The sequence below is a fragment of the Siphateles boraxobius genome, unplaced genomic scaffold (assembly GCF_051911475.1).
Source record: "Siphateles boraxobius isolate OS27281-9 unplaced genomic scaffold, OSU_SipBor_1 1, whole genome shotgun sequence".
Lineage (NCBI taxonomy): Eukaryota > Metazoa > Chordata > Actinopteri > Cypriniformes > Leuciscidae > Siphateles > Siphateles boraxobius.
The window spans coordinates 9,075,797-9,089,342 of record NW_027508699.1 but is presented as its reverse complement, the minus strand read 5'-3'; the positions used below and the strand labels follow the sequence as shown (position 1 = coordinate 9,089,342).

At 39.3% G+C, this 13,546-nt stretch overlaps 1 protein-coding gene across 2 annotated transcripts in view; it reads left to right on the top strand.

Annotated features, from left to right (window-relative positions):
• The first annotated feature begins 1,945 nt into the window (after positions 1-1,945).
• The window catches only part of LOC143706149 (epidermal growth factor receptor-like), an 85,545-nt gene continuing 73,944 nt past the window's right edge, over positions 1,946-13,546 (top strand). Inside the window, exon 1 of one of the 2 annotated variants that reach the window (XM_077197908.1) lies at positions 1,946-2,236. In XM_077197908.1, coding sequence (XP_077054023.1) covers positions 2,158-2,236 — 79 coding nt within the window. In that variant the 5' untranslated portion in view covers positions 1,946-2,157. The remainder of the gene's footprint in view (positions 2,237-13,546) is intronic. The other variant, XM_077197829.1, reaches the window with a different exon arrangement.

The window sequence follows — 13,546 nt, the reverse complement described above, 5'->3', positions numbered from 1 at the left end:
ACACCTGCAGGATTTAACCTGACGGTACTTTTTATTGAACACTAAACTGTGAAATAAGCATATTATAGTCTATCTGCTCCGTAAGATCAGCGGTACAGCAGAACGAGTGTGGCCTCTATATCTTAGACGTTTTTAAATCTGAACTCCAAAAAGCAACGATATTGTCAGACATCCATGAGTGCATGTTCACAGAGGAAAACAACTGAAGAACAGCAATGGTTGTTCACTCGACAACGACGGAATCCAACGGCGTGGGCGAAGGTAAGGGCGGCGTGTAATAAACTGTATCAAATAATCCCGAAAAAAGTACAAACACGACAGAGATGACAAGTTCAGCAGCTGGAATCAGCTGAGGTGACATGATGGCTAACAGAGAGCAGACAAACGGCTAGTAAGTTCAGCGGTAATCCACCTGTCACTCAAGTGGCCACGCCCTTGATTATGCAGCATTTTAAGGCTTAATATAATTTAAACGGATGAGTTCTAAAAAAAAATCACCCCCCTCACAGTGCTCATGAAGGGTAAAATTAGCTGTATAGACCAAAACAACTTAAGACACCAGGCTGTAAACATTTTTTTTTCTGCGATAAAGTTAGGCATTTTAACATGGGGGAGATACAGATTTGGCTCACTTTTGCAGTCAGCCTCAAGCGGCCAGGCGATGAATTGCAATTTAATTCACTTCCGTGTTGGTTTCAAGGAGGTTGCCGCTTGGTCTAGGCTCTGGGGTGCTTCTCAATATCCCTCCTCGTCTCCTCGCTCCTCTGTCCTCCATCCTATGACCCGGAAACCAATCAAGCACAGCCATCTTGAATGACATCTCAATTCTCTAATTGCACCGCGAGGAGTCGAGGAACGAGGAGTGAGGAGGCTTTCAGAGGAGTCATGAGCAAGGATACACAGGTGTATCCTATGCGGAACTCTTCCATTGACTAAACGTGACGCACGTATACATTCTCCTCCCCCTTCACATCGGTCAGAATCTTTTTAAATTATAGTTTACCTATGCAGTTTATATAAACCACACATCTCACATATTTCAACAGGGTATCTTGCTTTATTATTATTTATTATGAATTTCTTAAATAAACAAACTTCAACAACATAAGGGCAGATGCTTTGAGCGCTGCTGATGACGCTGTGAAGTGACACTCGAATGATCAAGTATTCCAATGTATAAAAAAAGCTTTCATTCGATTCCTCCATCCTCATTTTCTTTCCTTGCGTCCTTCCCTCACACCCTACAGGGGGAGGAGCTGAGGCGCTAGGAAAGGAAGCGAGGAAAGGAAACGAGGATGCACAAATAAGAAATGAGAAGCACCCCTGCTGTAGTCGAAAGCTGATGACGTAACATGCAGGAAGGCCCGCCCTCACGTGATACTGATTGGTCGATTGATAAGCTTAAATCTGTTTGGCTAAAGAGTACAGGCTTGTTCGACTTGAACCAGCGTTGCACAGACCGATCGTTTGATGACATCAAAGTACCGCGAGAGCGATTAGAGAGCAGACGGCTCCTTATGCTTTTGAATCGCTCTCGCGGTACTTTGATGTCATCAACCGATCGGTCTGTGCAGCGCCAGTTCAAGTCGAACAAGCCTACCGACTGCTCTGTGTAGGAGGAGATTGCTGCCAGGAAAGTCTCAAAAGCACACACACACGCATCGAAGGCGATACTCGTACATTTTAAACATTCAAAGGTTTTTGTGCACAACTGTATCTACGAATTGTGTTTTGCATTTGTGAATGTATATGAATATATAATTTTATTTTTCCGCATATGTGAATTGCTTTTTGTGAATATACATTTTTTTCACGCACGTGAATTTTTTTTTGTGTGTACGTGAATAAAGTTTCATGCATATGAAATTGTCTACGCATATGTGAATGATGTTTTTTGCGTGAATTATAATTGAGACTATTCTCTATCCTCCCCGCTGCTGACGTCACGGGCGCGAGCGCGGCTCTGTCCAGCAGCGCGCGACTCTATCACTGCCGAGGCTCGCGAGCGCGCGGAGGAGGAGCTGTCAAAGTTTACAGCCAAGCCGAGCGAGTTTTCTCAAGAAGAGGAGAAAGCAAGATCTCTGTACATTTAGAACCCCCTGAAAGAAGAGCTCTTCAAACTATGGAGTGAAGTCTGAGAGGTTTGAAACATAAGAAATGGCAGGACCAACTGAGCTCGGATTGATTTTTACCTTACTGCTCTCAGGGAGCTTATGTGCGACGCCGGAAAAGAAAGGTAGGAGACACTTAGTATTATGAAATGGCTTATTGTGTAAGATTAAACCTTCATCGTGGAATGATCTCCGGTAGATCTCGCACATACCTTCAGAGAGAGATGCGTGCGCTTAGAGGAACCTCAGTCAGTCAGCGTGGGAACAGTGGAAGTTTGTGCTGTCCCACAGAGAACTACTTGGACTTTATTAGTCTTTTAAATTACGTTTTTATTGAACGTGACATTTACAGATAATAATACTCTTTCTGGAGCAACCTGATGTTGAGTCTATTCACACAGGGATCAGTAGCCTACTTGTGTTTTGAACCTTCAACTTTTGACTTACCAGCCCAAATTTTAAGGCTCTATAACCCACCCGATACTTTTAATAAGGTTGTGATTTCTTTGCAGTCATTAGTGAACTGGCGTGATTTATATTGCATAGTTGAGGCGAAGAGAAGAGGATATTGCCTTGAACTACTTCTATACTATAGCCTAAAACAGCTTTAATAATAATCTAAAATGTGCTTCATGTGGCAAATTGACAGGTTTTATTCAAGTCAAAATATTACTTAACAAGTATGAAAAAACGGAGCTCCATAAGGTGACGGTTATGACAAAATGGTGACGCTTTACAATAACATTTCGTTTGTTAACATTTGTTAACAGTGACGTACTCATTTATTAATACTAGTTGATGTTGATCTCAGCATTTACCACATTATTTATTTTCCATCTTTTAAGTTTCAATGTGATTTTTTAAAATTAAATTCAAAGTGGTTTAAAAACACCAATGAACAACAGCAGGTTATGAATTTTGAATCACTTTGATTTGAAATTTAGTTTTTAATTTTAGTGTGTTGATTTATATTTTATTTTATTGAATGCTTGTATTTGTTACCTGAATGATTTCTACCAGATCCAACCATGAAAATGACTTTTGTCAGTTTAACAAATTGTAGTGAGGTAAATTCAGTCATATTAAATATTATATTTGACTTCATATAACATGAAGCTTCATTAGGTTATCTAAAATGTGTGCCAATGTGCAGGTCCACCACATTGCCTTTGATATGAATCCAATTAACTAAAGCCATTTATTTAATCTGTGATGTTAGTTTTAGAGTTTGCCACATTTATTAGATTTGTTTAAAGTGTGTTTATGTCACTGCATATTATTTAGACAGCCTCAGGGTTGTCCTGTGTGTAAACACATGGCTCTGCCAATTCTGACAGATGGGACACACACAAATCACTTTATTACAGTCTGCTTCCTCATTAGGGCTCATTCAGGCTTACAGTCACGGTGCCAAGAGAGGAATCGCCTTCCTTTAATATAAGTTCTGTTTTGACAGTCATCAGTGACGTTACCTTTACATGCAGATTTTTGTTTGTTTGAATTGGGTGCCTTTTGCTTTCAACTACATTTGCAGTTTATATAATGGGAGTATATTGCACAAGTGGGTTTACAGTACATGTTCACTCATTATCATTGTGAAATGCACTGATTGCCAGTTTTCCAGACCCCTAGTGGTTTAGAGGTAGGGCTGGATGATTAATCAAAAAATAATCGAAACCGAAATTCAGAGCCTATAACCGACGTAATTTTACCATGTCGGTTATTTCGGTTTTTTAATCCTATTAATATTTCCGTCCAGCGTCCACTGTGTGTTAATGTACTTTCCCCTTAAAACATATTACCGCGTGTGTAGTCACGTAACTCCGCCCCGTCCAGTCTGCGACATTGAAGCAACATGAGCCCCTTTCACACAGCGCGTTGATCCCGGGAAATTTCCAGAACAAACACCTTCTGTGTGAACGCAAACACGACCCGGGATTGATGCCAGGTTGGGGACATAGTAACATTGCCGTGTTCAGTCCCGGAACGCGCGCTGTGTGAACAAAAGCCATAATCAATGCCGTGTCGTAATGATGGCGCTAAGCCGGGATCGTTCGCCAGCGTGAAACGGTTCGTAATAAGCTAGTTTATGATCGAATCAGAGAAAAAAAATGCACAAGCGTGGTTTCTCGAGAGAAATCGCAGCTCATAAGCAAACTATAGACGCCGCTGGGACATGTCACGTGTCTTTGCGGGTTGTGTGTGTCTGTGAACGCACTCTCTTGATTCCGGAAAATCACTGGCAGTGTGAATTAACCAAAGTCAAACGAACCAGGGTCAAATCCCGGGCCACTTTATCCGTGTATTTTCCGGAATCTCTGTGTGAAAGGGAACTCAGTCAAACACTGAGTCAACTCAGCAACAGGAGCCGCTTGTACCAAAGAAACACGCGAAAAAAGAGAGAGACTGACAAACGCCCAGCAACACATGCCTCCACTCCACAAAGCAGGTTTCCATAACACAAGCATTTACAAATGCTACGCAATATGAAAAGGATTAGTTTTTTTAGTTTTATACAAGTTATATTTTACTTTTAAGATGGTAATATTTACAATGATTTATTTTGTTTACAAAAATAACTATTTTCTACATTTTTAGGAAACTTTCTTTTTACATTAAAACTTAATTACTTTTTTATAAGATGTTTTTATTTCAAGCATTGTATGCTTTGTTTGATTCAATTGTTTGAAATATTTAATAAGTAAGCATTAAAAGCTATCTGTGTGTTTCCTTATTTTAGAATCACAAGGATAGGATTATGCATTCTTTCATTAAAAAAAAATAACCGTGAACATATTTACAGTATACGCCTTGCCAGTGACACATGAGAAAGATTTTTTTTTTAAATAATCGTTCAATAATCGTAATCAAGGTAACTTGTTCGATTAATCGCGATTATGATTTTAGCCAAAATCGTCCAGCCCTACTGAGATGTTGTCTAAGCTGTATTTAGTAGTATAAACAACTAGAAATGGTAGTAAATGATGGTTCAAAACAGAAAGAAATACAAAGCTAATACGAGGCTTAGACGGAGCTTACAGCCTCAAAGCAAACAAAACACAGCAGGCAGCTAGGCAGACAGGAGCAATCGATCATGATCAGCAATCGATAGCAGCATGTTATACCAGTCTTAGTCGTAGTTCTGCACTGCGACTCAACAGTATTTGAGGAGCGAGATGATGCATCATTATACAGTAGCTGAATTGAACAAATTTCATAATTGATGAACTTTGCAACACTGACAGTTATTGAACTATATTGAAACAACACTGAACTATATTAAGCAGAATAATGACACAATTGTCGTCCGCTACTTTATAGCTGAAATTGTACAACTTTAACACAATTTTCCTATTAATTAATATGAAGCTGTGAAGCTTTGAAAATGTGAAAAAATATGAAGGTGCTTTAAATAAAGCGCTATATAAAAGTGACTTCATTTTCATTTATTTTTCGTGTGAACTGTCCTTTTTTCAGTTCCTAGAATTTAAAAAGTCTGCAGGATAAATGTTTTATACAATCACAAAAACATGTAATTTATCTTTTGATTAATCTTGGGAATTCTTGGACACCTTTAGGGTATCAGATTATATGTACTAGACGGTCTGACTGTGTGTCTTCGTCGAAGACTCTTCTTGTTGAGTCAGGCCTCATCTAATCATTTGCAACTTTCGTGTATTTGTGAGCCAAAAGACAGATCTCCTAAATATTTCAAAACAGCTAAACAAAACAGTCCTCATGTGCTGTACCCTTCCAAATCCAGTCGCTGACATGTTGTGTAAGGCGTGCTTAGGAACTTTCCAGAGTGTCAGTGAATAAGATCATGATCTTCAAGAGTGTCCATTAAATTTTGGAGTTAGATTTTCGAATATCGTTATATTTTCGCGCAATAATTCCAATATGTATTTGACATAATTGACGCCTACTGTCACAGATCGCGCAGCAAGGTATTTTCCTGTCAGGGACACAAGGTGTCACTAACATGAATGAAACCCCCTACTGCGTGATCTAGGATACCAGCGTTTTGAACATAGTGTAAACAAACAACAGAAGAAGAGCATTGTCGTAACCTCGTGGCCGTTAACTCTGCGACCAACCATGCAACAACCAAAAAGCTCCGTGTGGGACTCGTTTAAAAAAATGAACAATGATAAAGTTGAGTGTAAATTATGCCAAGCAAAGCTGGCATACCACCACTCTACATGACGATGCATAGCCACCTGAGATCAAAGCACCCGACAGCTTCATCCTCCTCTCAGCACCCAGCAGTCAATGGCTAGTTTCTTGGGACGTAAGTTGGATGCTAAGCGCAGTGAGCAGATCACTATGCTAATTACTAAGATGATAGCTAAGGATATGCTCCCCGTCAGCTTTGTTGAAGGAGAAGGTTTCCGGGAGCTAATGAAATTTATTGAGCATGAATACACCATTCCAACAAGAAAGACAATCACCACAAGAGTTGAAAAAATGCATGGTGAAAGCGCAACTGAGCTGCGCGCCCGTTTAGCGAGTGCACGCACAGTGTCATTGACCACGGATTCGTGGACGGCACTGACAACTGAATCATATGTTACGATCACTTCCCATTACATGCTTAACTGGGAGATGCAGAGTGCCGTTCTGCAGACCAAAGCCATGCCAGAGCGACACACGGCTGAAAGTCTGGCACTTGTTCTTTCTAATGCTAGAGACCAGTAGGGGCTAACTGGAAAGGTCTCAGTCTGTGTGCATGACAATGCCAAAAACATGGTTTTGGCCAACTCTAATGATCAACTTGAATGAGACTCACAGCCCTGTCTCGCACACACTTCAACTTGCAATAAACGATGGTTTCAAACTACCAAACATAAAACACATCATTGGAGCTGCTAATCGCCTAGTGTCCCATTTCCATCACAGCACAGTTGCGACACACGCACTTAAGCAAAAGCAACAACTCCAGAATTTACCTGAGCATAAGTTAGTGCAATCCTGTAAAACCAGGTGGAATTCTCTATATGAAATGTTCGAGCGCTTATTGGAGCAGCGATGGGCTGTGTGTGCTGCCTTGTCAGACAGGAGTGTCACTAAGCTATCAGATGCACGCACCCTAGAATTGACAGATGATAGTTGGATTGTAATGGAGAAATTCTTACCCATGTTGCACTCGCTAAAATGTGCCACCACTGTGTTGTGTGGAGAATATGACGTGTCCATCTCCATGGTGTACCCGGTGACCGTAACTTTACTGTCCAAGCATCTCAAAGAAATCCCAGGGGAGAACACCAAAGTCAAGGGATTCAAAAGCACAGTGTCTGTCTCACTGGAGAGGAGACTCGGGCCTGCAGAAGTCAGCAACGCGTGAAAGGTTGCATACATCACATCATTCCTAGACCCAAGGCACAAGCACCTGCGATTTGCAACAGATGATGTAAGAGGCGCTGTGCAGGCCGAAGTCAGAGACCTCCTGTCCAGCATTGATAACGCTGGAGACACGGAAGGCGCAGAGGAATCGGGAGAAATGCCTACTGAACCACCGGCGGCTAAAAATCCACGAAATGACGCCCTCTCTGCTGCACCGATTGCAGTCTTGTTTGGCGAGGATAACATTGAGCAGACAGCAACAGCGACAACCGAACTCTTGCAATACTGCCAAGACATATGCCCACCAATGAACGCTGACCCCATAACATGGTGGAAGGCCAACGAGAAGAAATATCCCCGCCTGGCAAAGTTAGCTATCTCCTACTTGAGTGTGCCTGCGACATCTATGCCATCCGAGCGGGTGTTCTCCGCGGCTGGACTAATTGTCAACTGGTTGCGCTCGAGTCTCCTCCCAGGACATGTTGACATGCTACTTTTTCTGAACAAGAATATGACATAATGCCTAAGCGTTATGCTATGAATAGTTTACATTCATTGAAACAAATTTGTTTAAAAAGTAGGCTATTGCCGGTTTCAAGGCAGGTTCGCATAAAAACATTATTAGATGATATTATTTTTTGATCTAGCGAGCATCTGGTTTATGGAGGACCAACTCTACCATATTTAAAAATAAATACAGAAATAAATAAATGCTCAATAAATAAATAAGCATACAATTAATTGCCCCAAAAATACAATAAACAAATAAATGTAGGTAGAAATTAAATTATACAGTGAGACATAAATGTATATATCTCTTTTAATTAGCTTCTTTATTTATTCACCTTTGTAATAATTACCTCATTTATTTATTGTCCTTTATAATCTTCAACTTTATTTATTAATTACTTATTTTTTTAAGTATTTATTTATGTGCATGTTATAATATTTTTGTCTGTTTTATTCTTCCTTTGTATTTTTTTACCCTATTTATTTCTTCAATGCTATTTATTTCTGCCTGTCGTTTTTACATTTCTGTATGCATTTCTGCCTCATTATGCAAATGAGGAGGGGCTGTGTCTTAAGGGGTCAACTTCTGCCCATTGGTCGGTTAGCATTTTACTGCATCGGTCAAATCTACATGCCACCGGCCACAGTCACAACAAAGATGGCTACCTACGATGAAGTTGTCAGTGAGCTGAGGCATTTAGCAACTGCTTTTGAAAACAATGCTAACGTTTGTATTGATTTTATTATTTTTCGTTTGGACGCTCTGACAGAACGTGTGTTTCAGTTAGCGGCACACGTGGACACACAGGGTCCGAAATTAACACCCGCCAAGCGCCAAATGCGGGTAGATTTTCCGTTTGCCGAGTAAATCTCAAAAGGCTATCCGCCCCCCTGGCGGGTGAATGTTCATACCAAAATAGTAATTTAATAAAATGTTTATTACAATTGCATTTTGTAATGTTATAAAATATCTAGCATGATGGCTACGGACATGACGGAGTTGTTGTGTTTGCGGGATGGGAAAGTGACATGGCGCCATTGAAAGTGACATGGCGCACCTGAAGAACGAGCAGAGAGAGAGACAGCGAGAGAGAGAGAGAGAGAGAGAGAGAGAGAGAGAGAGAGAGAGAGCCCTGGTCGCGCGCCCGCACTCTTTCTCTTCGAAACCAGGCGAAAGTATAAACAAGGCTTCACCGTCTCCTAATCGCTGTCTTGCTCTCTCTCCCTGGCACATATTCATCAAAATAAATCGACACGATGGTAAAGGTCGGAAGATCATAGTTTCATATGGAGCATTCGGATATTTTTTTTCCTGAATTACCGCTGGGTGTGAACTGTGAATTGTGCTAAAATACCTTATCTTCTCTGAAGCGTTCCGCACATTCAGCTGACATAAACCACACTTTAAATAAACGAAAAAACCTATCCAGTGATTAAATGTTTTCTGTGTTGACACAAATCTTGAGGGATGTCCTAGCTGCCGGGATAATCACACAACGCGTACATATCCCATAATGACACGTCCAATTCGCGAACTAATGACTCACTCCTTTGAACCGATTCATTTTAATGAATGGTTAAAAACAACTGATATTTCCAGTCCTTCAGTTACTGATCAGTCAGAGTAAATGGAGTAAAAAAATAGGCAGAGTAAAACTAAATATTTTTTTGAAATAATTATAATATATTGTTATTGCATACTTTTTATTAAATATACAATTAATACATTTCATTTGTACAGAACTATTTTTATAGGCACCACCACAAAAATATTATTTTATTGTGTGTAAATTGTGTAATATGTGTGTGTAAATAAAAGTAAGAATGGAAAATAATAGACCAGAAATATAATGCCAAAAATGTTTAAATATAGCCTATATAAATTAATGTATATGTGACACAAAAAGGCTGTTTATTATTTTGGCCGGTAAAAAATATGCTTGGCTGGTGGATTTTTTCATCTACCAGTCCCAGTGGCAGGTGAGCCAAAAAGTTAATTTCGGACCCTGTGGACACAGATGTCGACAATGTAGTTTTTCAGAATCTGGAGGAAGCGGCCCATCTTCTTAACTCGGTCGCTAACGTCAATCACACACCTGGGATAGCTGGTCGCCCTGCTTATATGCTGCCTGTGGACGCCGTGGAAGGACTTTTACATGCGGGTTTGCCTGTGGGTGCCATTGCAAGGCTTTTAGGAGTCAGCGAAACAACAGTTCGTCGTCGGATGGCAGAGAATGACATAAGGTGAGTGTACCATTACATGTGATGCCAATAGAACCAGTGTGTGTAACGTTACCAAATCACAAGAATGACACAGGAGAAAGACAAACCCTTCCTAGCTTGTGTTAATTTACAAAGTTATGGAACTAAACAAGAATGCATAGAAAGTAACGCTAAGTCGCACACACAGTGACTTCAGACTCCACTTTAGACTCTCCTCAAAAGACTTCAGACTCCAGATGGCAGATGGCCAATGCTGAGCTAAACATGTTTACTCACCACAGGTTACTAACCTATTTTGCGTTCAGCGTTTCTTTGTTTGGGTCTTGTTGTGTGACGTTTTAAAGCCAAAGTTTATGATGAATGGTGGAGCAGCTGCCGGTGTTTGTTGTCAACTCTGAAGTCTTTTGAGGAGATTCTAAAGTGGAGTCTGAAGTCACTGCGTGTGCGACTTAACGTTACTTTCTATGCATTCTTGTTTAGTTCCATAACTTTGTAAATTAACACAAGCTAGGAAGGGTTTGTCTTTCTCCTGTGTCATTCTTGTGATTTGGTAACGTTACACACACTGGTTCTATTGGCATCACATGTAATGGTACACTCACCTTATGTCATTCTCTGCCATCCGACGACGAACTGTTGTTTCGCTGACTCCAGAAAGCCTTGCAATGGCACCCACAGGCAAACCCGCATGTAAAAGTCCTTCCACGGCGTCCACAGGCAGCATATAAGCAGGGCGACCAGCTATCCCAGGTGTGTGATTAACGTTAGCGACCGAGTTAAGAAGATGGGCCGCTTCCTCCAGATTCTGAAAAACTACATTGTCGACATCTGTGTCCACGTGTGCCGCTAACTGAAACACACGTTCTGTCAGAGCGTCCAAACGAAAAATAATAAAATCAATACAAACGTTAGCATTGTTTTCAAAAACAGTTGCTAAATGCCTCAGCTCACTGACAACTTCATCGTAGGTAGCCATCTTTGTTGTGACTGTGGCCGGTGGCATGTAGATTTGACCGATGCAGTAAAATGCTAACCAACCAATGGGCAGAAGTTGACCCCTTAAGACACAGCCCCTCCTCATTTGCATAATGAGGCAGAAATGCATACAGAAATGTAAAAACGACAGGCAGAAATAAATAGCATTGAAGAAATAAATAGGGTAAAAAAATACAAAGGAAGAATAAAACAGACAAAAATATTATAACATGCACATAAATAAATACTTAAAAAAATAAGTAATTAATAAATAAAGTTGAAGATTATAAAGGACAATAAATAAATGAGGTAATTATTACAAAGGTGAATAAATAAAGAAGCTAATTAAAAGAGATATATACATTTATGTCTCACTGTATAATTTAATTTCTACCTACATTTATTTGTTTATTGTATTTTTGGGGCATTTAATTGCATGCTTATTTATTTATTGAGCATTTATTTATTTCTGTATTTATTTTTAAATATGGTAGAGTTGGTCCTCCATACTGGTTTGTCGATGCAAAATTGTTTATTATGCTTATTGTTTTTTCTTCTTCCAATTATTCTTCTATGTTAAAAAAAATGACGAAAACATGTCACTTGTTCAATTAATAAATCGCTAAAGATGAAATTGGCCTCCCTTTCTGTCATTGTGAGTCCGTTTTTTTTTTTTTTTTGATTTTCGATCGATAATCGACTATTGCGCCTCGATTTTCGAATGCCATTTTTAGCAGAAATTCACATCCCTATCATACGCATCCTCATGCCATTCCAAACCTCTATGACTTTCTTTCTTTTGTAGAAGTCAACGGGAGGTCGTTCTTTCCATTCACTCATAATGAATGAGGGGTTTTCCTCATTCCTCATTTGAGTCCATATGACCCATGCGCTATATGCCAAGTCTTCTTAAGCAATTTTATTGTTTTGTAAGGAACAGACTAAAGTTTAAGTTGTTATTCACTAATAAACTTATCCTCCAACCACTGCAGTCAGATCATCGAGTTATATTTTAACTACTAGGCCTATTAAAAAATGGTGATACCTAATATTCGTGTTATAGATATGTCTTATTATCGTGTTTTCATTTCAAAACGCTCCCTGTCCACACTAGCATTTTCAAGCATTTTCCAAAAGTTGCTCATCCACATTGAAACATCTGAAAATGCTCAAATCACCTTATTGTGAATGCATAAAACATACTAAAAGTTCACAAGATGATACTGAGAGAGCAGACATAATAAAGTTATCACACTATTCGGTAACAATTTACAATAAGGTTTCATTAGTTAACTTTAGTGAACTACATTAGTTAACATGTACTAATAATTAACTTCACTACTACAGCATTTATTCATCTTTGTTAATGTTAATTTCAACATTTGCTAATACATGATTATTAAAATTAAAAAAATTTGTTAACATTAGTTAGTGCACTGTGAACTAACATGAACAAAGAATGAACAGCTGGATTTTTATTAACTAACATTAGCAAAGATTAACAATATCAAATGTGTTGCTCATGGTTAGTTCATGTTAGTTTATACATTAACTAATGTTAACAAATGAAACCTTATTGTAAAGTGTCACCCATTATTCTTCTGCCACAATAATTTTAGCAAAATATCCCTTAGTATCACTCAGTGTTATGTCCAGGGTTGCACTTAAAATCACTTGGTCTAAAACACAATTGTCATCATGTTTTGCCAGAAGGACAGAAATTGTGAGTAAATTTTCAGTCATCTTTGCAGGAATGCAATATGAAGACTTCACAAAGGAGCATTTCTCTTTAGTAACACTATGAAAGTATATAGCAGGCATTACAATGCCGCTATAATCATATATCTGTGTACGATATGCGTCACATGACTAAACGTGTCATCGTTTTCAAATACCTCCGTTTTCACAGTCAACACTGCAACGCGAAAACGTCGTTTTTAAATGTATCCACGTGGGAGAGCTCCGTCTTCGTTGACAAAAACAATGTGGATGGAAGTTCAAAACGGATAGATAAAGATGAGTTTTCAAACCAAAACGTATTAGTGTGGAGAAGGCCCAAATAAGCCTTTGGCGGGACAAAGGTTCATTTTGTTGGTTGCCAAAATATTTTCAATGCAGGAACAGAACCTGCATTGAAGGAAGTCTGTTTTGAATGACGAGGGAGAGAGAATTCTTTCTTTTTTTCATTTCATCAGTTCCTTTATGTTTATCCAGGTTTATCTCCATTTGGAATTCCTGTTCATCTCAGGTCTTTAATTTACTAAAAATTCCGATTTTTCTCCTGGAACTGTTAATGATGAAGGTCAAACATGGATTTGTTTTGCGCTCTTTTGGGAGTTTTGCCTCAGTCCCAGGCATCAAACCATTCAGATTTCTCTGGAAAA